We start from the raw sequence: 26,080 nt of genomic DNA on the forward strand, positions 1-26,080 counted from the left end.
GAACCTTTCTCAAATATTTTCTAAGTTAATCCTTTCATAGTCAGTCTGATGGGTTTCCAATATCATTCTCATTTTCTAGGTAAAGAAGCTCAGATTCAGAGAAGCAAATGACCTATCCAAAGTAATAAGATCCAAATCTTTTTACTTCAAATTCTGTTTTATTTTTGTGTTCTCTTCTTTTTTTTTTTTTTTTTTTGCTACACGGTTACATAGCTGCTACATAGTTGTTATTAGTACCACAAAAATTACAAAAATTTTATAACTTTTCCAGTATAAAAGATGAGTGAAATTCTGAAAGTATTATATTATTTCTGTAGTATGAAAATTTTATGCTTTAGAGCCAAATGAAAGGTGTTTTGGTGTTTTGATTTTTTTTTTAAGCAGCATTTACTTGGTCATTTACTTCTGACTCATTTTTTTTTTTTTTTTTCTTTTGGCGGTATGCGGGCCTCTCACTGTTGTGGCCTCCCCCGTTGCGGAGCACAGGCTCCGGATGCGCAGGCCCAGCGGCCATGGCTCACGGGCCCAGCCGCTCCGCGGCATATGGGATCCTCCCAGACCGGGGCACGAACCCGTATCCCCTGCATCGGCAGGCGGACTCTCAACCACTGCGCCACCAGGGAGGCCCCTGACTCATTTTTATAGTGGACAGTAACACAGAGAAAATGATTAAGTTTAGTTTCACCAGATTCTTTTTTTTTTTTTTTAATTGACTTTGTTTTTAGGGCAGTTTTAGGTTCACGGCAAAATTGAAAGGAAGGTACAGAGATTTCCCCATCTACTTCCTCCCCCATGCATATGTAATTTCCCCTACTATCAATATTCCTAACCAGACTGGTATGTTTGCTATAATTGACGAACCTACATTGACACATTATAATCACCCAAAGTCCATAGTTTACCTTATGGTTCAGTGTTGGTGTTGCACATTCTGTGGGTTTGGACAAATGTGTAATGACATGTATCCACCATTATTATATCATCCAGAGTATTTTCACTACTTTAAAAATCCACTTAGCTTTGTGTGTTCATCTCACAATTCTCAACCCCTGGCAACCACTGATCTTTTTACTTTCTGCATAGTTTTTTGTTTTCCAGAATGTCATATAGTTGGACAGATTACTTCTTTTATTTCTGGGAAATGATTATTAATTGATAGTTGAGCCTTTCAGTGAGATGGATGTACATTTGAATACACTGCAATGTGATGAGATTTTTATAGAGGTAATGGTCTTTTCATCATTTTCCCATTATGTTGAAGGAGTCAGTTTCACTTTGTTTTTATGGTATTCAAACTGTACATCAATACCTGGGGAAGTCAGTTTTCTTTTTTGTGACATCAAATAACACTAAGCTTTATGAAGAAGAAATATGATTTCAGTTTATGTTTCTTTCTTCCAGTTTGCCATTTAGTATCTCTCATCATGTCCTATTTGGTATAGTGACAGTACTGCTTTGTGTAGTGTTAAATGCAGTTTTCTTCGTGTTAACTTTCTTACAGCAGGCTTTATTTTATTGACTCATGGCTGTGGTCATTCTGTAAGGCGTGATCACTTAGCTGTTGGATTACTACCCGTCTTTTAGTGCTGGGAGGGATCTTCTTATTTATGTCTCTGTTGTCTTTTTTTGTTAATAGTGTTTAAAAACTACATTTTAAAAATCTCTCCAATTCTTTCGTGTTTCGATTGATTTTTTTCCTTTACTACTTTAAATAACCAACCAGTTGTATCCTTGATTCACCCTCTTTCTTCTTTGTCTACTGCCTCTCTGTCTTCTATTCCCATTGCTGCCATATCGTACTGCTAGGGTGAAGTATGGCAAACTCTGGTTTTTCCATTAACATTGAAAATATTATTTGTCACAAACCTTGTATCTACCTTCTAAAGTCCACTCATCCTTCATAATTAGGTGATTAGAGTAAGGACGTGCGTGGCAAGTGTGCACAAGACATCTGCTTGTATAGATTATTAAAATATAATAGTCTTCACTTTTAGAAAAGAAAGGAACTTCAGAAGTTTTCTAGTTCAAGCCTTTTAATTGAACTAATGCCCAGAAAAATACAATGATTTGCTAAGGTTACATAACTTATATGTGGTTCTTCTAGAACTAAACTAAGGCTTAAACTTTTTCCAGTATATCACATTGCTGGTATTTTTATTTCTTCTTCTTTACCATGCCTCCTAACCTTTACTGTTACTCTCGAGCTCACCCTAGAATTATGTAAATTCCTTCCATAATGCATAACATTAGATGATATTATCATGTTGATAAACAACCAATTGAGGATAATAATCTCGACTTGGGAGCTTGAGGGTATGTAGTTTGTTACTTATGGTTTAACTGAGGTCTTTTAACTCTAGGTATGGAGAAACTTCTGCACCACAGAATCAACCGTCTATGATACCATATTATTTTATACCTGGTTTATATCCAGAGTCAGATTCTAGAGTCAGATTACAGGTTTTCAAGTTGCATTTTATTGATTTCCTCCTTGTATGAGCTATCATAAGTTGCTTAACCTCTTCAAAGCTTAGTTTCCTCACCTGAAAAACAGGTGTAATAAAAGCACCAACTTCGTAGCTTTGTTTCAAGGAACAACTGAACGTGTAGGCAGAGAACTCTGTACAGTGCCTAGCATGGTGTAGTAAACATGCTATAATGTGAGCTGTGCTGTGTGTTTTGTTTTTGTTATTCCTACTTGTATTTAATCACAGGTATTCATACTCCCTTAATATAAGGTCTGACCCTCTAGTCCCAGGGTCATCATCATCATCTTTTTTATAACCTTTAGCAGCAGCGTATAGATCACCTCTAGAACACTGATGAGGGTTTGCTGTCAAACAGGCTGGTTTGGGGTGAGTGAGGGTGCATGGACTGTGTGTTGCCATCATCGTTAGTGAAGGTGAATGTTTAGGGCTGTGCCTGGCAGGCAGCTCTGTAATTTATCATCCAGTTTCCTATGTTGGAATGACAGAGATGGCACTCTGCGGGTCAGCTGAAATAGTAGAGCATGTTCTCCCGTTGGTTTATAGCTTCTTAGGGTCAGTGAGAGCTGGGGTTAATTCCACAAGGGAGTCCATGGACTGTGACATGAATTCCATCAGTCGTTCATAAATTATGAAAGAAATTCTAGGAACTGCTTTTGGGGTTTTAAAGCTCTGGGCCAGAAGGTTAATTACTTGCCTACAGTTCCAACCAACTTTCCGTGTTAATAGATACCGGCTGTGTTGGCCCTTCTGTTCTAGGCTTGCTTGCACACTGTTATTTGAATGTAGTAATAAATCACTGTCTTAGGAAATATTTAATTTTTTGGTAACTACCTGTGATCATCTTAGAAATAAAGAATTGGTATATCATGGTTTGATTATACTTGGATTTTAGCCACTGTTTTTCTTTCTTCTCTAATAGTTTTTCTAAAGGAATTTTTTCATTCTTTGTAGAATATTTGTCCAAAGTGAATAAAAACAGTAGCTAAGTAACTATAAGGCAACAATTACAATTAGTCATAAACAAAAATAAATAATTAACAGTCATTGTAAACACAAATGAAAATTTAAACATGTCTTTTCACATTTTTATAATTAGATAACCCCTATATTTTGAGAGGGAATTTTTTTGCTATCTTTATTTTCTAAGGGGTTAATTACTAACGTTAGGTCAAATCACATATTCTTTTACCCACAGGTAATCTAAGAGTTAACAGAATAGTTGAGTATAGAATCTGCATAGAAATAGAAGATTTCCTCTACCCCCGCATCATACTTCAGAGATTGAGATTGAGAGCTTCAGATTTTCCCTAAGAAGTCTTACTCGTGGGTAGAGTCTTGAACTCTATGTATGATTCTTATTTTTTCAGTGTGATTTTGATACTTCAGATAATTTCTGATCAACCACATCAGTGGAATAAACATTTTTTCCTCTTTTCTGTATTTATCTCTTCCCTGGTTGACTTTGGGCTAGTAACAAGCATATATAACAACTTAAGAGGGAGAGACATTCATTTTGACTTTCATTGGTAATGTGATTATCTTTTCTTTTTACTTTTTTCGAAAATATCAAAGGCCCTAGTTTTTTAATGCAAAAATTATAATGCTTATGTCAAGGTTAGTCATAGCCTGGGATATGGGGCACATAGGGAAGAGTGAGGGAGTGACATTGTCTTGGAATATAGTGTGATGAACAATCATCAAATGAATTAATAGTACAGTCACAGGGACCATGATAAGATGGATCATTTAAAATTTATCATCATTTATGTAACTATTTTTATCATTTCTTTTTTTTTTTTTTTGATCTACTGGGATCCTCAAAAACAGAAGTGGCCTATGCAATGATTTTCATTATTGAAACTGTATTTCAGCAGCTTTATTGGTAAATTATTAGCTAATATTATCAATAGCTGCCTCTTTTAAATCTGGAACACAGCATTTTTTGTTTTTTTTTTTTTAGTTTAGGAAAACTGAAGGAGATTTGATTGCCTCTGATATGTGCGTTCTCCTACCATTGCTACCATGTTTCCCCCCAAGAACAGCTTCTCTGTGTGTTGTTTTTCTGTAGTTCTGAATTGTGCCTCAGGCCTGGGGAAGGTTTTATAGCTTTTCTAGGTTTTGGATAAGAGACTAGTTCTCTGGGTTTCTTGCTGCTCACGGTTTTATACTCTGCTTCTTCCTTGCTGGCCCTGTGAGCAGGAAGACCCCTCTGTGTGCAGGCACCTAAGGTTTAACTGCTTCATCACTGCATGACCACTCTTCACAAACTGTGCTCGTAAATACTGGGTTAAATAAAACTTCTGGTAGAAATTCCTAAAAACGGAAGACTACTGGGTGAAAAGATTAATGATTTTCCCACCAAAATCTGACTCCCTAACAGCAAAACCAGATCAGTGATTACCTTATTTTACTTACCAACCTTACTGAAAAGTGTCTCTTCACATAGCAGTGTGGAGAACTCATGTAGGAGTTTTTCTTTCTGGTCAGAACCTTTAAAACTTCCTCAGTGTCTGGATTGTGCTGAGGTTTCTCCTATTAAACAATCCACTTTGCTTCTGTCAGCACCCATATCAAGGACCTGAGGAAGGTGTCTTGCTCCCTTCAGACAAAATGACATGTAATGCGTGTCATTTACATACCTGGTTGGCCCAAGCCAGGGCATCCTGCGTAGGAAACCTTTTACTTTCTCTTCCTAGTTAACTGTTGTCCTTTCGTATTCTGCATCTCATATCCTGTTTTGTCTGCATCAGTAAAACTGTTTTTTGTTTTGCCGTCCACCTATAAGTAGGTCTGGCTGTTTATTATTTCAGACTAGAAAGTTAGTGGGCACATGGCTCTCCTATTTTTCTTCTTCCCAGGGAACCTCACCTCACTTGATTTGGCATCTTTTCAGAGATGAGGGTGGATACCGTAACTGAAGACTCTTAAGGAAAATAATGCATCTTTTACTGTTTTGGAGCTCCATAGAAACTTGCATTTTTTAAAAAAGACTCAATTTGTTTTGATCCAGGTGGCCAAAGCAAAGGTCCCCTCAGTCACCTTTTGATTTTTACATTTTATGGCCCACTTCCTTACAGTAGTAAACTCTTTAAACTTTTAAAAGTAGAATATCTCTGTAAATGTAAAGTTCAGATTTTGTTGTCTTTTTTTTTTGAAGATGGCAAGTGAAATGCCACAGGATTTGTTGAATAGTATTCCAAGACTAACAACGTGGGGTTCAGTGAGGTCAGTGGGGGTGTTGTGACTCTCTGTGGGGTTCAGTGAGGTCCGTGGGGGTGGGTGTCATGACTCTCTTTGCTGCAGAAGAAAAGTATTTCAGTTCATAGCAAGTTGCCAAGAATGAACTTGAGCTGCTCCCATTAGCCAGCATAGCATTTCGCTTCTCTCTGTGGTGCGCTGCTAATTTATTAGACGCTCCATAGGTTGAGGGGTCTGGAATGGTGGAATTGGAAAAAATGATTGGGTAGTGCTTACACAATTATATTTTTGGTTTAATTTTCATTTAGAATGAGTGACTTTGATGTTTTGTAACGGTTTCCTTAGTCCACAATAGCAGAATAAGCCAGTCCCATGATATTTGTGAAAATCAAATATAAAGTTCTAAGCAATTCCTGTATAATATATATATTTTGAAGTTCAACCATGTGGAACCATCTTAGAGTATTTTTCATGAAACATACACTTCTGAGGTTTGCTTTTTCATTTGAAAGTGGCCGTGTCCAAAACTTAATTTTAGAAAACTCAAAGTAAAAATTAAAACTATGGCTCCAAAATCCTTAAACATTATGTAATTTAGCTATTTTAACATTATTTAATTTGGATTAATCGAAAATAAGAGTTTGACCTTATTCCATCTTAAATTGCATTTTCTCTGTATGTACATTTTTTCATATTTTCAGAGATTTATGGGAGTTCCCTGAAATCTATATAGGTTTTTAAAAATATACTAACAGAATAAAAGTTAAAATTATTAAAATGCTTCCTGGAAATAGTCTGTTTTTATTTTAATCAAAATGTCTTAAAACATACATTATGTAGTAAACTTTTCCACTTGTTTAAAAATCTCTCAAAGTATAGGGCTCATTGGCCATACGCTTTTTAAAAAATTGTGGTAAAGGGACTTCCCTAGTGGTCCAGTAGTTAAGACTTCGCTTTCCAGTGCAGGGGGTGTGGGTTCGATCCCTGGTCGGGGAGCTAAGATCCCATATGCCTCGTGGCCAAAAAACCAAAACATAAAACAGAAGCAATACTGTAACAAATTCAATAAAGACTTTAAAAATGGACCATATCAAAAAAAAAAAAAAACTTAAAAAAATTGATTACAGTCAATATTACTAAGTTTTTTGCATTCAGGGTGTTTAGTGGTATGAAATGATATTTGATTTCTGAGCTTCTGATAGAGTGATCAAGTTCATATCTAAAATTAAATCCATGGTCTAAATTTAAGAATATCAAGATGTCTAACATAGGTATATCAAAGTTTGCAATATTTTTCTTTAGTAATTTCATGTTGTGTAAACATAGATCTTTAGAAAGGATTTGTTCAAGGTGGACGTTGGGGTGATTACATGACAATAGCTGGATGTTCAGTGGTTTGGTGGCTTTAAGATCTTTCCTTTTATCATGAAGATTCATGCTAACCTGAATTCCCTTCACACATTTTTAAGATATTGTTTTAATATTAGTATGTTAATCCTTTAGTGAGGCCTGGAACTCTTCTGATGTGTTTAATTATATTGCACAAAATAATGGTAAAATCAATAAATTATAATACTAATGGCATATATTAAACTAGAATCAGATTTTTTTCCTATTGTTTTTGCCTATACTTGCCAGTGGATGGTTGTGGTCATAATGCATTTTCTTTGTAAAAGACTCAAGGTAACTTATTTGGGGACCAGCTAGACTCTGGTAAAGTCTTACATGTGGCACCCAGATGTACCCTTTCATTACCACCAGCTGCCTTTGGAAGGCCATCTGCAATTTTCTGGAGCTCTTTTCTGAATATCCACACAGCCCCTCTTGCATATTTCAAATACTTTTAAGCTTCTTCTATCTCAGCTGTGCCAGCAGTGAGAATTTGGAGGCACCTATTTCAAGTCCAGTAAGCTAAACTGCTTCTAATTCAATGTTTAAGGGTTACAAAAAAGTGTGCTTGATTTGGCATCTAGGTACTACATTCATTCAATTCTTTTGCCTTTCCTAATGACCTTTTCCTGAGTCCTTTTCCTGTGCACTCCCACCAGAGGTCTTTCTTAAATCTATCTCCTTGTTTTATTTTCTTCCTACAGTGTCAGTATCTGGAATTATCTTATGTTTTTTTCTTAATGTTTACTTGTCTTTCTTATTACACTAGTAAAACTGAAGAGGCAGTGATTTTGTGAATCTATTCGCAACTGCATTCCCAAAGCCCAGGACAGTAACTAGAAGATGGTATGTGCCCAAACAATATCTATTTAATGAATGAATAAATTAGCTTCATGGACTACCTACTTTGTGGCACCTTGTAAAATCAGCTTAAAATCATCCTTTTACAGTTGTCATCATGTTTCTGTATGTTCCTTGATGTTTTTGAAGAAAACACAAGTGGACTTTAATGATATTCAGTGTCAGAACATAATTTAAAGAAAGAAGCAGATGCAAAGAACTCATCTGTTTTCCTTAGTTAAATGAGAAATATTTTGCTATTAAGTACACTTCAATATTATTTATGGTACTATGCTTATTGAATCTAACTACTGGTAGCTAAATCTCATAGTGTAGTATGGGATATTTAGCAGTACTGTTTTTCCCTTCTAAATGTTGAAGGTGGTTACCTATATGTAGTTCTCAAGGCATAGTTTAATATTATGTCAGTATTTGCATCCGCTTGGGATCTGCTTTGAGATATAACATACATTCCTAACCTGCCCCTGACTTTTTCCTGATGAGCTTTGGTAACTAAAAGAATGCCTCGGTGTACCAGTCAGAAAGATCTGGTTAATGTCAGCTGTAATTGCAAGAAGCAGAGTTTTTGTCAGTAACTTTAGGAAGTCTAACCTAATTTATATAAAATACTAGCCATATTATTAATTTATGTCATGGTATAAGAGTTAAAGATTAAGGGTTAAAATTCTGATTCCACTATTTAATAGCTATGTCATCTTGAGCAAATCACTTATCTTTTCTGTGCCTGCTTTCCTCATTTGTAAACTAGAGATATGAATTCCTAGATCATAATGTTGTTACAGGAAATAAAATTACTAATATACCTTAAGTATTCTGAACCGTAGAACAGAGCCTACTGGTAGGCTCTGTGTGTTTCAGCTATTGCTTATATTATTTCCATTTACATTGGTTTTTAAGCTCAATTTTTTTAGCTAGTTTTACGATTAATTTTCATGTTAGTCAGAATTTGAACATTGCTATGAGCCTATGCAAAATGTAAACGGTCAGTATCTAAATCTACCAGATATTTAAAAGTAATCATTACTTGGATTTGCACCATATTGTACATCAGAACCTATGTACTGGCAGTGTTCAAGCAAGAAAAAAGATCTGTGTTCTTAGAGTTAACTCAAGAAAATTCCTGTTCATACCAAGATAATTTTATATGTAGACAAAAATATTTCCTGGAAACTTACTCATCACAATAACTTGCACTAATGAGGGAAAATATCACATGCATAATGTGAAAAAAAAAAAACCCTAAGAATATCAGCTTGTCTTTAATATGCAAATTAGACAAATAACTTTACTGTTTATCAGCATGTTGACTTATACACGTAACCTTCAGCTTTAGATTGTGTTAGGACAGCAGGTAGCTTTGTCCTCAGAGTCTAAGAGAGGCAGGCTTGCCCTAAACATGCTCCAGCCAAAAGGGTAGAGAGGGTAGCAGCTTAATGTAGCCTAGACTCATTTGCAAACCTCATACTCTAGTTTTCAAATAACTTCTGTTTACTAAAGCCATTTACCCAGTGACATCCTTTAAAACTGGAGTTACATCCTGGGGTAGTGGAATGAATGAGTGGAGTGGGACTTACCCAAGTTTCCCAAACCTATCACCTCGGTATCGCTGGATCTCAGGGTTGGAATGGGGATGGGGTGGAAACACTGGCCATCTAGAGTACCAGTTTCTCTCCTGAGCAGTCTACACAGTCCTCGCAGACCGCAGACAGACAGACATCAGTGAAGATAATAATCGCCTCCATTATGAGCAGGGTGATTGTATGAGTGTGCTAGGACTGTACCAAAGCACCACAGAGTGGCTTAAACAACAAAAATTTGTTGTCCCGCTGTTCAGGAGGCTAGGTGTTGGCAGGACTGTGCTCCCTCTGAAGGCTCCAGGGAAGGATCTGTTCCAGGCTTTTCTTCCGGCTTCTGGTAGTTCCTTGCTGTGGCAGCATAACTCCACTCTTCACCTGGCATTCTCCCTGTGTTTGTCTGTCTCTACAAGGCCATGTTCTTAAAAGGACACCAGCCATATAAGATTAGGGACCCAGGGTACTCTAGTAACATTTCCAACAGCCTATTTCCAGATACAGTCATATGCTGAGGTACTGGGGTTAGGACTGCAACATGTGAATTTGGGGGGTACAATTCAATCCGTAATAGGTGACCATGTTTTTATTGTCCCGGTTGGGTCACTCGTGTAAGCGGAAGGGAGTGCTACTTGTCGTGTGGTAACTGGCATAGAGACTGCTTTAAACAAACCTGAATGTTTGGTGCCATTTTTCAGAGGTTCAGTGAGGTTTCATGACTTCCCCAGAGTTACACCTAGGAGAGGATGAGCAGTATTCAAACTCAGAACAATCAGATTCTAAAAGAGGAGAAGGGCTTCCCTGGTGGAGCAGTGGTTGCAGGGGACACGGGTTCGTGCCCCGGTCCGGGAAGATCCCACATGCTGCAGAGCGGCTGGGCCCGTGAGCCAAGGCCGCTGAGCCTGCACGTCCGGAGCCTGTGCTCCTCAACGGGAGAGGCCACAGCAGTGAGAGGATCGCGTACCGTAAAAAAAAAAGAAAAAAAAAAAAAAAGAGGAGAAAAAGCTCATGTCTGTAGTGGAAATTTCTGTGTTATGACACCAGGTAAAATAGGGAATGAATTTGTTATGCTCCATTCTCTAAAATTCCTTAGTATTATCTATATTTCTTTCCTTGCTTAATCAGTTTTGGCAATCATGAAAGAAAATAATAATTCAATATACTACATTAGGTTTAATTAATATATAACCTGATGACTGTAAATCTTTGATTTTTTTTTTTTTGCTGGCTATTCTATTGGTCTTTGGAGAGTAATATCACACATAAAGCTCTGTGATACAAAGAGAATAGCTGTGAATATTAAATTAATTTATGAAACAACTTTTCATGTCAACCACTTTACTGTTTGTTTATCATGCTTCATCTATTATCTAGATTGATTTGATTGTTAATAGATAAATAGGAATTAAACATTTTAGCATTCTTCTTATCACTAATGTAAAACATCTACTTTGAAAATCTAAAAAATTACTTTGCTTTCCATACTTTATGAAGAAGAAAATAAAAAATTATCTGGACTTGTATGATGCAGGAGTTACCCCCATGAGCATTAGCATCTTGCTGTTCTCTTCCAGTTCTTTTTCTCTGTGTGTGCATGGTTGAAGGTTAATGATTAAGAAATCAATTAATAATCGTTCCTGCTACTACTCCTTCTGCAGCTGATGCTCTTACTACTACTCCTGCTGCTGATGCCGTGAATATTATTTTCATTCTTGCCATCACCTTCAAGGGAAAAAGTTCTAGAAATATCAGAGAAGTGAAATTAATATGACTTAAGAGGTTAGAGGTAGGGAGAAGTGAGTAAAAAAAGGGTATCTTGAATGGCTGTTTAAGTTTCTTTTTTGGTAGCTGGATGATTGTGGTATAACTAATCAGGACAGGATGTACAGGACACATAGGATCAGAGTCTAAAGCTCACGAATGCTGAGTTTGAGTTGTTTTTGAGATATCCAAATGAAGATACCGGGTGGGTGTATGGATATCTCAAGACAGAGGTTCCACAGAGAGATTTGGAGTGAAGACAAACACATATTATCGACTTAAGGTTAAAATAAAATGATATTTTCATAGTTTTTCAAATAAATTGGACTCTAAGCCTTTATTTTGTGTGTGTGTGAAAAGCCACACCTTCCCAGTTCACAACCATACTAAGATAAAGAATCCAGGTCGATTTACTTAGTGCAAAAGTTGATTTTGTCTCCCAGAAGAAATTGGCAAGTCTGGATAGTTCATTAAAGAGTCCTATTCTCGTTAGTGTTAGCATTGTTATGTTTAGGTTTTTGTTTTTGTTTTTTCTATCTTGGGTGGTTGTCATTCTCTCACAGTGCCCACTTCAGAGAGAGTTCAAAGGGAGTGACCTGGATGCTCCTCAAGGAGAGGCTGGGTATGTTGCTGAGCTGGGAGCTCTGCCCCAGTTGCTTCCATGTGATGTTACTGCCAACAGCACAGGGTTCAGAGAACAGGGCAAGGCCCCCTGTGCCATGCAACCTCCAGGCCCAGGAACGTGGCTGGACATTTTGTGAAGCAACTGGGGAGAGGTCAGAGAAGGCCATGATGAAAAGTGACCATTGGCTTGAGCCACTAGGAGCTCATTGCTGACCTGATGGGGGCGTTTGCTGGCATAACTCAAGTAATATGTGATTGAACGAGAATGAGAATCAAATGGGATGTGAGAGAGCAGAGGATCGGCACACTGCTTGTCAAAAGGCCTGTCTCTGAGGAGAAGGAAATGAAAGAATCAATAAATGAAAGAATCAGTAAATGAAGGAATCAGTAAGTGAGTGATTCTGAGTTACTGTCCATTCTGAATAATTAGGCTTTGACCAGTGGGCAGCTTCAGATTCCTCCTGGACATTAAATTTTGTTATATTTTTGTCAGCTTACAGTAGAATTTTTTAGAAAGTGTGATGTGTATGAGTATGCTTGCTTTTCTTGAAAAAATGGTTTGGCTGTTTTCTAAATAATAATCTCTAGATATAACCTCTACTCAGTTATAACAGGAAATGGTTCTGTTTAACATATACCAATTTTATGAAGTTCTTTTAAACTCATCTCCTTAACTGAGATAGACTCTGAAATCTTTTTTTTTAAACAGCTTTATTGAGGAATAATTCACATATCATACAATCTACCTAAAGTGTGCAATATATTGTTTTTAGTATATTCATAGATATGTGCAGCCATCCCTACAGTCAATTTTAGGACATTTTCATCTCCCTAAAAAGAAACACTTTACCCATTAGCTATCACTCCTGTGTTTCCCATCTCCACCCCCAGCTCTAGACAACCACTAATCTACTTTCTGTCCCTATTGTGGACTTCCATATGAATGGAATCATATAATATGTGGCCTTTTGTGTCTGTCTTCTTTCACTTAGGATAATGGCTTTTTTTTTAAATGTCTTTATTGGAGTATAATTGCTTTACAATGGTGTGTTAGTTTCTACTGTATAACAAAATGAATCAGCTATACGTATACATATATCCATATATCCCCTCCCTCTTGCATCTCCCTCTAGGTGGACACAAAGAACCGAGCTGATCTCCCTGTGCTATGCTGCTGCTTCCTACTAGCTATCTATTTTACATTTGGTAGTGTATATATGTCCATGATACTCTCTCACTTCGTCCCAGCTTACCCTTCCCCCTCCCCGTGTCCTCAAGTCCATTCTGTACATCTATGTCTTTATTCCTGTCCTGCCCTGAGGTTCTTCAGAACCATTTTTTTTTTTTTTTTTAGATTCCATATATATGTGTTAGCATACGGTATTTGTTTTTCTCTGACTTACTTCACTCTGTGTGACAGGCTCTAGATCCATCCACCTCACTACAAATAACTCAATTTTGTTTCTTTTTATGGCTGAGTAATATCCCATTGTATATATGTGCCACATCTTCTTTATCCATTCATCTGTCGATGGACGCTTAGGTTGCTTCCATGTCCTGGCTATTGTAAATAGTGCTGCAATGAAAAATGTGGTACATGACTCTTTGAATATGGTTTTCTCAGGGTATATGCCCAGTAGACTTGCTGGGTCATATGGTAGTTCTATTTTTAGATATTAAGGAACCTCCATACTGTCCTCCATACTGGCTGTATCAATTTAAACTCCCACCAACAGTGCAAGAGGGTTCCCTTTTCTCCACACCCTCTCCAGCATTTATTGTTTGTAGATTTTTTGATGATGGCCATTCTGACTGGTGTGAAGTGATACCTCATTGTAGTTTTGATTTGCATTTCTCTAATAATTAGTGACGTTGAGCATCCTTTCATGTATTTGTTGGCAATCTGTATATCTTCTTTGGAGAAATGTCTATTTAGATCTTCTGCCCATTTTTGGATTGGGTTGTTTTTTTAACATAGAGCTGCATGAGCTGCTTGTAAATTTTGGAGATTAATCCTTTGTCAGTTGCTTTGTTCACAAATATTTTCTCCCATTCTGAGGGTTGTCTTTGCGTCTTATTCATGGTTTCTTTTGCTGTGCAAAAGCTTTTAATTTTCATTGGGTCCCATTTGTTTATCTTTGTTTTTATTTCCATTCCTCTAGGAGGTGGGTCAAAAAGGATCTTGCTATGATTTTTGTCATAGAGCGTTCTACCTATGTTTTCCTCTATGAGTTTTACAGTGTCTGGCCTTACATTTAGGTCTTTAATCCATTTTGAGTTTATTTTTGTGTATGGTGTTAGGCAGTGTTCTCATTTCATTCTTCTACATGTAACTGTCCAGTTTTCCCAGCACCACTTACTGAAGAAGCTGTCTTTTCTCCATTGTGTATTCTTGCCTTCTTTATCAAAGATAAGGTGACCATATGTGCATGGGTTTATCTCTGAGCTTTCTATCCTGTTCCATTGATCTACATTTCTGTTTTTGTGACAGTACCATACTCTCTTTATTACTGTAGCTTTGTAGTATAGTCTGAAGTCAGGGAGCCTGCTTTCTCCAGATCCATTTTTCAATATCAAGATTGCTTTGGCTCTTCAGGGTCTTTTGTGTTTCCATACAAAGTGCGAAATTTTTTGTTCTAGTTCTGTGAAAAATGCCATTGGTAGTTTGATAGGGATTGCACTGAATCTGTAGACGGCTTTGGGAAGTCTGGTCTTTTTCACAGTGTTGATTCTTCTAATCCAAGAACATGATATCTCTCCATCTGTTTGTATCATCTTTAATTTATTTCATCAGTGTCTTAGGGTTTTCTGGATACAGGTCTTTTGTCTCCTTAGGTAGGTTTATCCCTAGGTATTTTATTCTTTTTGTTGCAGTGGTAAATGGGAGTGTTTCCCTAATTTCTCTTTTAGATTTTTCATCATTAGTGTATTAGAATGCAAGAGATTTCTGTACATTAATTTTGTGTCCTGCTACTCTACCAGATTTATTCAGTAGCTCTAGTAGTTTTCTGGTACCATCTTTAAGATTCTCTATGTATAGTATCATGTCATCTGCAAACAGTGACAGTTTTACTCCTTCTTTTCCAATTTGGATTCTGTTAATTTCTTGTTTTTCTCTGATTGCTGTGGCTAAAAATTCCAACACTATGTTGAATAATAGTGGTGAGAGTGGGCAACCTTGTCTTGTTCCTGATCTTAGAGGAAATGTTTTCAGTTTTTCACGATTGAGAATGATGTTGGCTGTGGGCTTGCCATATATGGCCTTTATTATGTTGAGGTAGGTTCCCTCGATGCCTACTTTATGGAGTGTTTTTATCATAAATGGGTGTTGAATTTTGTCGAAATGTTTTTCTGCATCTATTGAGATTGTCATATGGTCTTTCTCCTTCAGTTCGTTAATATGGCGTATCACATTGGTTGATTTGCGTACATTGAAGAATCCTTGCATTCCTGGGAGAAACCCCACTTGATCATGGTGTATGATCCTTTTACTGGGCTGTTGGATTCTGTTTGCTAGTATTTTGTTGAGGATTTTTGCATCTGTGTTCATCAGTGATATTGGCTGTAGTTTTCTTTCTTTGTGACATCTTTGATTTTTGTATCAGGGTGATGGTGGCCTCGTAGAATAAGTTAGGGAGTGTTCCTCTCTCTGCTGTATTTGGAAGAGTTTGAGGAGGATAGGTGTTACCTCTTCTCTAAATGTTTGATAGAATTTGCTTGTGAAGCCATCTGGTCCTGGACTTTTGTTTGTTGCAAGATTTTTAATCACAGTTTCAATTTCAGTGCTTGTGATTGGTCTGTTTATATTTTCTATTCTTCTTGGTTCAGTCTTGGAAGGTTGTGCTTTTCTAAGAATGTGTCCATTTCTTCCAGGCTGTCCATTTTATTGGCATATAGTTGCTTGTAGTAATCTCTCATGATCGTTTGTATTTCTGCAGTGTCCGTTGTTACTTCTCCTTTTTCATTTCTACTTCTGTTGATTTGAGTCTTCTCCCTTTTTCTTGATGAGTCTGGCTAATGGTTTATCAATGTTGTTTATCTTCTCAAAGACTCAGCTTTTAGTTTTATTGATCTTTGCTATCGTTTCCTTCATTTCTTTTTCATTTATTTCTGATCTGATCTTTATGATTTCTTTCCTTCTGCTAACATTGGTGGGTTTTTTTGTTGTTGTTCTTCTTTCTCTACTTGCTGTAGGTGTAAGGTTAAGTTGTTTCTTTGAGATGTTTCTTGTTTCTTGAGATAGGATTGTATTGCTATAAACTTCCCTCTTAGAACTTCTTTTGCAGCATTCCATAGGTTTTGGGTTGTTGTGTTTTCATTGTCAATATTTTCTAGGTATTTTTTGATTTCATCTTTGATTTCTTCAGTGATCTCTTGGTTATTTAGTAGTGTATTGTTTAGCCTCCGTGTGTTTGTATTTTTTTACAGATTTTTTCCTGTAATTGATCTCTAGTCTCATAGCATTGTGCTCAGAAAAGATACTTTATATGATTTCAGTATTCTTAAATTTACCTAGTCTTGATTTGTGACCCAAGATATGATGTATCCTGGAGAATGTTCTATGAGCACTTGAGAAGCAAGTGTATTCTCTTGTTTTTGGATGGAATATCCTATAACTATCAATTAAGTCCATCTTGTTTAATGTATCATTTAAAGCTTGTGTTTCCTTATTTATTTTCATTTTGAATGATCTGTCCATTGGTGAAAGTGGGGTGTTAAAGTCCCCTACTATGATTGTGTTACTGTCGATTTCCCCTTTTATGGCTGTTAGCATTTGCCTTATGTATTGAGGTGCTCCTATGTTGTGTTCATAAATATTTACAATTGTTATATCTTCTTCTTGGATTGATCTGTTGATCATTATGTAGTGTCCTTCTTTGTCTCTTGTAATAGTCTTTATTTTAAAGTCTATTTTGTCTGATATGAGAATTGTTACTCCAGCTTTCTTTTGATTTCCATTTGCATGGAATTTCTTTTTTCTTCCCCTCACTTTCAGTCTGTATGTGTCCTTAGGTCGAAGTGGGTCTCCTATAGACAGCATATATACAGGTCTTGTTTTTGTATCCATTCAGCCAGGCTGTGTCTTTTGGTTGGAGCATTTAATCCATTTACATTTAAGGTAGTTATCGATATGTATGTTCCTATTACCATTTTCTTAATTGTTTTGGGTTTGTTATTGTAGGTCTTTTCCTTCTCTTGTGTTTCCCACTTAGAGAAGTTCCTTTAGCATTTGTTGTAAAGCTGGTTTGGTGGTGCTGAATTCCCGTTTCTTTTGCTTGTCTGTAATGGTTTTAATTTCTCCGTTGGATCTGAATGAGATCCTTGCTGGATAGAATAATGTTGGTTGTAGGTTTTCTCCTTTCATCACTTTAAATATGTCCTGCCACTTCCTCCTGACTTGCAGACGTTTTCCTCAAAGATCAGCTCTAACCTTATGGGGATTCCCTTGTATATTATTTGTTTCTTTTCCCTTGCTGCTTGTAGTTTTTCTTTGTATTTAATTTTTGATAGTTTGATTAATGTATGTCTTGGCATGTTTCTCCTTAGATTTATCCTGTATGGGACTCTCTGCCCTTCCTGGACTTGATTGACTATTTCCTTTCCCATAATACAGAAGTTTTCAACTATAATCTCTTCAAATATTTTCTCACTCCCTTTTTTTTTCCTCTTCTTCTTCTGGGACCCCTATAATTCAAATGTTGGTGCATTTAATGTTGTCCCAGAGGTCTCTGAGACTGTCCTCAATTATTTTCATTCTTTTTTCTTTATTCTGCTCTGCGATAGTTATTTTCACTATTTTATCTTCCAGGTCACTTATCCATTCTTCGGCCTCAGTCATTCTGCTATTGATTCCTTCAAGAGAATTTTTAATTTCATTGATTGTGTTGTTCATCTTTGTTTGCTCTTTAGTTCTTCTAGGTCCTTGTTAAACATTTCTTGTATTTTCTCCATTCTGTTTCCAAGATTTCGGATCACCTTTAGTATCATTACTCTGAATTCTTTTTCAGGTAGACTGCCTATTTCCTCTTCATTTGTTTGGTCTGGTGGGTTTTTACCTTGTTCCTTCATGTGCTGTGTATTTCTCTCTCTTATCATTTTGCTTAACTTACTGTGTTTGGGGTCTCCTTTTCGCAGGCTGCAGGTTCGTAGTTCCCATTGTTTTTGGTGTCTCCCTGCAGTGGGTGAGGTTGGTTCAGCGGGCTGTGTAGGCTTCCTGGTGGAGGGGACTAGTGCCTGTGTTCTGGAGTATGAGGCTGGATCTTGTCTTTCTGGTGGGCAGGACCACGTCTGACGATGTGTTTTGGGGTGTCTGTGGACTTATTATGATTTTAGGCAGCCTCTCTGCTAATGGGTGGGGTTGTGTTCTGGTCTTGCTAGTTGTTTGGCATAGGGTATCCAGCACTGTAGCTTGCTGGTCATTGAGTGGAGTGGGCTGTTAGCATTGAGATGGAGATCTCTGGGAGAGCTTTCACCATTTGATATTACGTAGATCTGGGAGGTCTCTGGTGGACCAGTGTCCTGAACTCGGCTCTTCCACCTCAGAGGCTCAGGCCTGACACCCGGCCAGAGCACCAAGACCCTGTCAGCCACATGGTGTATAGCACAGGCAACTCTTCTCGGGGCTCCGTGATGATCTGCTAGTATTGGTAGGCCTCCTGCAGAGGCAGGGGATGTCTGTGGCTCACCGCAGGGACAAGGACACTGGCAGCAGAAGTTCTGGGAGGTACTCCTTGGCATGAGCCCTCCCGGAGTCTGCCATTAGCCCCACAAAAGAGCCTTTAGCCTCTGAAATCTTTTTTAAAAAACAAAGTATCAGTGAAACAGTGTTCCCTATAATGTGCAGTATAGTGACAGAACAAATTGACTGATACAAAATCTTTTTAACAGATTCTTAAAATTAGGAGATTTAATTTGGGCCCAAATATTAAAAGGAAAATGGAGCGAGCCTGAATGTTGCTTGTTTCTGAGTGCTGGAATTGCTCTGGGCTCACAGCCTCTCCGCAGGAGGGGAAGCCTCCTCCACCACCCTGAACTGCCCCAGGTGTTGGCCCTGCTGTGCCTGAGCCTTTTCTTGGCAATGCAGGAGTGTTTGTGGTGGCCAGGATCTGGTGCGGGAGGAGTGACAGTACATGCCTGCTTTGCTGCTTTAGATTTTTCTGACGGGAAGCTTTCCTTTATCTTGTAGGTGAGCGTCCCTATCAATGCCCTTACTGTGAAAAAGGATTCAGTAAAAATGACGGGCTGAAGATGCACATTCGTACTCACACCAGGGTAAGATTATATTCTCTCTCATTAATATTTATTATAAAATCCATACTTATTTTGAAAAGTTTTAACTTTACTTGAGAAAATAAATGTGGTATATCCAAAATCATATGTTTATATTTATGATGAACATTTGGGAATAATTTTTTTAGACACAACAATGAAAGAAACAGAAATTGAAACTCCCAAACCATCCCCATTCTTTGAATTGTGAACCAGTTTTTAGGAGTAATAGGAATTATAAATGACAAACTGCCAAGTAAATAGAATGTAGCATTTTAATACTGAAAAATATAAGGATGCTGTCTGGCAGAGTATTTGCCAGTAATGCAAATGCCAGCACTTCTTGAACAGAGGTGCGCCTGTCAGCATGTGGCCATTAATTAATGCATATGAGCAAGTATATTTGCAAGAAAGACATTGAAAATAATTTGAATTATCATGGGAGGTGGCAAACAAGGAAGGACAGCTTCTTGCTCTACAGGGCGTGCCTGGTGCTGTCTTTCATTCTTTTTTCCGAGGATACCCTTTGTGCCTCTGCTGTCAGCACCTCTCACTGGACTATTGTCATTCTGTTATTTATGGCTTTTTCAGACTCAAGCATCTGCCTCACATGCTATAAAAATAAATGAGTGGCTCACCTTCCATGCAGCTACATTTCTTACCTCACTGTTCAGTTTAGGACACAATTAGATACTTTACATGAACTTTCCACTTGAAAATTTGATGTTTTTAAATAGCTCTTCTTTATTTTGCTCTTTCCCATCTTTTCGCTGCATTACCTTTCACACAGCTCTATTCAGCTTGGTCTTTTAAAAGTGCTTATGGTCTGTATGTAAATGCCATATTTTTTTGAATTTTAAGAGACATGCCTAATCCCCTGAAGAGCAATTCTAATTTAGACTTCTCCTGGATTTCGCTTTTTACCTGAGCTGTAAAATGAAACTTTAGAGAAAACCCGTAATAATAATACCTTTCCAGTGTAATAATATGCTAGCTTTCCACTTCAGTTCTGTAGGCCGTAAAAGATAACCTCTGAGGTCCTGTTAAGAAAATACTCCTCTCTGTGGTGGAGGAGAGAGGAGGCTTCTGTGTTCATTAGAGCAAGTCCACATTGCGTTTCTCATATGATATAAAATGTCATATTCATAGTAATGGATATTAGGAGCTGGAGTAATGGCTAAATATAAAATTCCTTCATAGACCATAAAGGATTAGACAAATGTTACTGTTCACAACATGACTTAAATGTACATACGCAAAATATTTATTTCACAGCGAGCCCTATTAAAGAGGTTTAAGTTAGTTTAGTTTAGGAGGTTGCTTTATGTGTGTGCAGTTGTCACAGTAGTGCCAATAATGTGTTTTAAAGATATCACCCTACAGGCAAGGGAGCCCTGGTTTCTCTTATCAAAACTCATGAGGTTAACCAAACTCTGGTAGTCTATAATTATACCTCAGAAGAGGCTGTTCAGATCACTGCAGAGAAAAAATTACCTTTTGTGTTTTCTCAAGAAAGGGGGATATGATATTTCCAATTCACCTATTTTGGCTTTTACTTTGTTTTAATATAAAGTTTATTAAGGAGCATAACACTAATAGTTAAATACAAAGGCCACTAAATCACATGCCAGGTACGATATTCTAGAAGTTCACATTTATTAATTCATGTAAGCCTCACAACAATTCATTAATGCATTTAACAATGCACTTAAGCCTCTACGAGGTAGGTCTTATTATGATCTCTTCTTTAAAAATGAGAAACTGAGGCACAAGCAAGTGAGTAGCAGAGTCGAGCTTGGAACCCAGGTAGTCTGGCTTCAGAGACCACCCCCTCACTTACTATGCACACGCTACATGCCTTTTATTCAATTAATTCAATTAAATATTTTCTCATTCCACTGACTCTGATATACCTTCCTGTATATTTTCAAACTAAGCAAACTGCAGTAATGAACCCAGAAGTTCATTTAAAATTTATTTAAAAGTCTCATGTTCCTTTGAATATTTGGGCCTTGAGTCCAGGATCCCGGAATGCCTCAGGGTGTCCAGGTGCTGGTGGTATCTTTTTAGCAGCTCTCAGGCACTGACTTCACAAAAAGAAAACAAATCCCAGCCTGTGACTAAGGGAACACCAGAGAAGGCCTCGACTAGAAGCCCCAAGATTTTAGACAGAATCCCATACAATTAGTAGAGAGTACTAGCAAAGGAAGAGGGTAAAGAGATACAAAGAGGCCTTTTGGGTTTTGCTTCAAACCCTTTTAAATTTTTTCTTTTTCACTCATTATTTATACAGACTGCATCATTTTGAAATCCTATTTCCTAAGCATTACAGATATTCTTAGCATATCAGTGCAACTTTTCAAAAGCTAGTTAAGGTTATTAGCTAATGCAATCAAATTAACATCAAGAACCAAAAGAGACTTTTTAAAAAGCATTGTAGGGGCTTCCCTGGTGGCGCAGTGGTTGGGAGTCCGCCTGCCGATGCAGAGGACACGGGTTTGTGCCCTGGTCCGGGAGGATCCCACGTGCCGCGGAGCGGCTGGGCCCGTGAGCCATGGCCGCTGAGCCTGCACGTCCGGAGCCTGTGCTCCGCAGCGGGAGAGGCCACAGCAGTGAGAGGCCCGCGTACCGCAAAAAAAAAAAAAAAAAAAAAAAAGCATTGTAGAGGAACAGTCTCTGAAAGCTTATATTTTTCCAATATTTGGGTTTGTAAGACTCAATTCAAAAGATAACATTACGTTTGGATTGTAACACTTTTCAGCTTCAATCTTTTATTCACCTTACATTTAGTATTTAGATAGCTCTAACTCCAGACATTTTTTTTTTGTCCTTATATCAAAAGCTTTTAATTCCATTACAGCAACAACTGTATCATTCAGCAGGTTACGTCTTTGAGAAGTTTTGGTGAGACAACACAAAATTGCCTGCCACGCCAGCCCCCCAGATTTGCATTCTGTGAAACTGCACAGACGCCTTAGGGAAGGAACACAGAGTCCTTCATTTTGGGAATTATTTATTGGATCCAGCAAGGGCCCCAAGTGTGGGAGATGATTTTGCTAAAATCTAAATTTTGCTCAAAGGCTAAACAATCGTTAGTCTTTCACGGAGAGGCCAGGACTCAAGGCGAGGGCAGGTAATTTATTCATTTCCTACAATATATTCTCTTTATTTTTGGTTTCCAGCACTTGGACTATGATGTACTAGATATGTCCTTCTTTATTCATCCTGCTTATATTTCTGGCTTATTATTACTAAATTTGGGAAACTTCTCAGCTTTTTTCCCCAAATATTTCTTTGGTCCCATTCTATTTCTCTTTTTCTAATAAGGTGCCAGTTACATATGTTAGAATGTTTGATATTGTCCCATAGCTCTTGGTAGTTCTGTTCTGTTTGTCTCTTTGTATCTTTGTGTTTCTAATTTCTAATTTCTCTTGGAGGGTTTTCAGTTTCACTGATTCTTTCCTCTACTGTGCTCAGTCTGCACATTGAAGGATTTCATCTTTGATATCATCATGTTTTTCATTTCTAATATTTCCATTTGGCTTTTTAAAAATAGCTTCCATGTCTCTGTTGCAGTTGCCCATTTGTTCATGCATGTTGTTCACCTTATTACTGGATTCTTTGACAATATTAATTATAGTTATTGAAATTCTCAGGTAGTTCCACCATCTGGACCATCTTCCAGTCTTGTGTCCTCTATTCTGTCTCTTGGTAACGGGTTGAGGGAGGGTTTGCTTTTTGTGCATCACACAGAATTTTGATTGAATGCCTATTATTGTGTGTGAAAGAATAGTATAGATTGAGGTAAATACTATTTATGCCTGGAAGTAGGCACACCTCTTCTTCTGCCAGGCCCTTGATACGAGAGGTTGAGCTAATCCAGTAAGTAGTTACGCTGGCTTTGGGTTATGTTGTTGCTATAGTTACCATAGGCCTTCATCTCCTCCCCCGGTGGTCTGCCATTTCCATGATCGTAGTGGGAGGCCTGGAGGGCCAGGGGATTCCACAGTAGTTCTGCTCCATCATCAGGTTCTAGCAGACCCTGCATGTCTTTGCCACAGAAGTGGTCTTTGCCTTTGCCTGTCGGCTGGTGCTTGTTACTCAGCACTAGACTTGAGTGGGGTAGGGGGTAGGCTTGGTGTGAGCTTCAGTGAGGGTGTTAGCCTTGTGAGCAGTTCCTTATCTCTCTCTGTAGGTTCTCTCCTCATCCACCTTCTCATTTGGGTGATGAAGGAAACAGCTTGGGGAAGGAGTAGGGCCTCTTTAGGGTGGGGTTGGACAGGTGTCTTAGTCTGGACACTGTGGCTTCAACCAAGACTTATAAAACAGCCTCAGTTGATAATATTAATTTTCCCAGGACTTTTAGGCTTGGAGATGCTCCAGACATAGTTCCAGGACCATCCACCCCCCCACCCCATCTCAGTTGTCTTTTGTCTAAAAGGTCTTCTTGACCACCCTAAACTATATCTGAGGTATAAATGTCACTTCTTAACTCTTTATGTGTCATATCTCAAGTCCATTTTAGTACATTATACTTAGGAACTATAGATCACATGAAAATCATGGACCTCAGGTTTATATTGTTAAGACACATCGAGCGAAAACACTCGCTGTCAGTGAGTTAACATAAGTGCTCATAAGTATCCATTTTGTAAACATTAAGTTCAAAGAAATTGTTTTTTTGTAACCTTTTACCACAGAAAGCTTCATGTCCTGTTTAATCACTTTTGATGTTCAACATGGAAAACACCTGGACCAATTAGAAAGTTATTTCGGAAACCTTGCCTTTGGAACACCAGTTAAAACACCCAATTGGCTTACACAGGTTTCAGGGTTCTAGGATCACAGCTGAGTCTCCAGCCTTGTTTGTAGGAACAACCAGATTAGTTATTAAAAATATTAAAATGGAATTAATTGCCAGTGGGTAAAAGTAATGGCAAGTCTCTTATGTCATTTTTATATTTTGTTAATTTTCTTTCGTGAAACTTCCTGTCCCTGATCCTTAGGCAGTTCAGATTTTTGGCGGGTTTACAAATGTGTGCACATTGCACTTTCTTTAGACACCTTGTAGTGAGACCCTGGGTCTCCAAGGCCAGACTGGAGTGGGTGTCTTGGACATCAGGCAGTTCTGGATTTATCTGGAGGCTTTGGGGCGGTACAACGTTGTAGCAACTTGTAAAGTATGCAAAAATTCAGACCAGAGCATCCAGCTGGTGAATCATGTGGGAGCAATGTAAGCTTGATGTTGAAGGAAAAAGAAGAGAGTTAATTTCTTATGGGTGAAGATGGAGGAGGAGGAGGATTGAGCAGTGGATGTCAAGGGGAAGAAGAGGCAAGAAGGAGCTCCCTAGCTCCAGGAGCGTGGGATAGAATTTCTCAAGGTAGCCTTGGTTAAGAACAGAACGAGGTCTTTTAAGGAAGAGAGTCAGCTTGGAATCCTCATGAACACATTATGAGGCATGCCTAAAAGACTTAGGAGACAGATGCAGAAGCAAGTCTGCTGAATCAGGTAGCGGGTAGGCGAGTTGATTCCAGAAATGCTAGAGAGAGGGTGGTGTTTGAGCTGAGCTCTGAGGACGGTGGAGGGAGGGTATGCTGGGCACATGTAACCACATGGACAAAGTGAGAGCAGTACGTACAGACCCAGTTAGGGTGGCCTGTCCCCTGGGACCAAGTCCGAGGATGCACATTGAAGTCTGACTGCAGCTGAGACAGGCTAGCACCGAGGAGTTGGTCTGAATCCTGGAAACATATCTTGTTTTGAGTGGTGTGTCTTACTGTGAGGGGTGGGTCACATCGTCGGCTCTCTTTTTGAAAGGTTGCTCTGAAGTCATCCTTGAGAGTGAACTGAGGCAGGACTGGAGGCGGGGGCCCCGAGGCAGGCATGCTGGAAGCGGCTGAACGAGACAGAGCACCCACACCAGGCAGCCTTGGGATTTGAAAGGAGGGAACTTGCATGAGAGACACCTTTGAAAGAGTCTCGACAAAGTCTGGGCGTGTAGTACACGTAGGTGGTGAAAAGTAGGGAGGGGGCTGAACCTGAGATCCTAGAAGGGGCGCTTTGGGGGATGGGGAGGTCCCACAGACAGGAAGAGTAGGTAGTCGATTTAGAGAGAGAGAAAGTGGAGGAGAGGAAGGTGTTGCCGGGTTCATACTTGTGCAGGCTAAGTACATGAAGAACATGCTCAGCTATTTCTGTTTGTTTTTTGGGGTTTTTTTTTGCGGTACGCGCTGAGAGCACTGTTGTGGCCTCTCCCGTTGTGGGGCACAGGCTCCGGACGCGCAGGCTCAGCGGCCATGGCTCACGGGCCCAGCCGTTCCGCGGCATGTGGGATCTTTCCAGACCAGGGCACGAACCCGTGTCCCCTGCATCGGCAGGCGGACTCTCAACCACTGCGCCACCAGGGAAGCCCGCTATTTCTGTTTTTATATCTAGGTAAGAGGAAGAGATTTTTAAAAATTCAATAATTTTTTAGTTTATTACAATTTTAGAGAAAACTGAATTTTTTTAATTTTTGTTTTTCTAAACATCATCTTTTGTGATGTAGGGACAAGAGGATCTGGCTCATTGCCATTATTTGAAAACATCTTTAATTTCGTTTTGGAATTAATCTTTTATTGTTTCTAGAACCCACATATTGCTTGGGGGATTTTGTATGGCCTGCAAATGAATCGTTTAAGATAAATGGCTTTAAGATACCATTGTATTTTATTTGGCTCAGAAAACATACCTGCATGAAATGGAACATGCTTATTCTATCGCAGTAAGCTCCCTTTTCTCTGTAAAAGGGAAAGTGAGACCATTTGAAAAATAACTTTCTTTCCAGGGACTGACATCGTCCTTTTTGCCCTTTCTTTCCCCTTTTTCTCTGTGGAAATTCTTCCTGATGGCCATCAACCCCCTTGGCAGAGTGCCTC

General features: G+C 38.5%; 1 protein-coding gene across 3 annotated transcripts in view; it reads left to right on the forward strand.

The window, feature by feature from the left end:
- The window catches only part of PRDM5 (PR/SET domain 5), a 221,318-nt gene that overhangs the window by 151,384 nt on the left and 43,854 nt on the right, over window positions 1-26,080 (forward strand). For all 3 annotated transcript variants that reach the window (XM_082609872.1, XM_082609873.1, XM_082609874.1), the window contains one exon: window positions 19,080-19,165. In XM_082609872.1, coding sequence (XP_082465998.1) covers window positions 19,080-19,165 — 86 coding nt within the window. The remainder of the gene's footprint in view (window positions 1-19,079; window positions 19,166-26,080) is intronic.

Source organism: Mesoplodon mirus (assembly GCF_964341445.2).
Source record: "Mesoplodon mirus genome assembly, chromosome: 2".
NCBI classification, from domain to species: Eukaryota; Metazoa; Chordata; class Mammalia; order Artiodactyla; family Ziphiidae; genus Mesoplodon; species Mesoplodon mirus.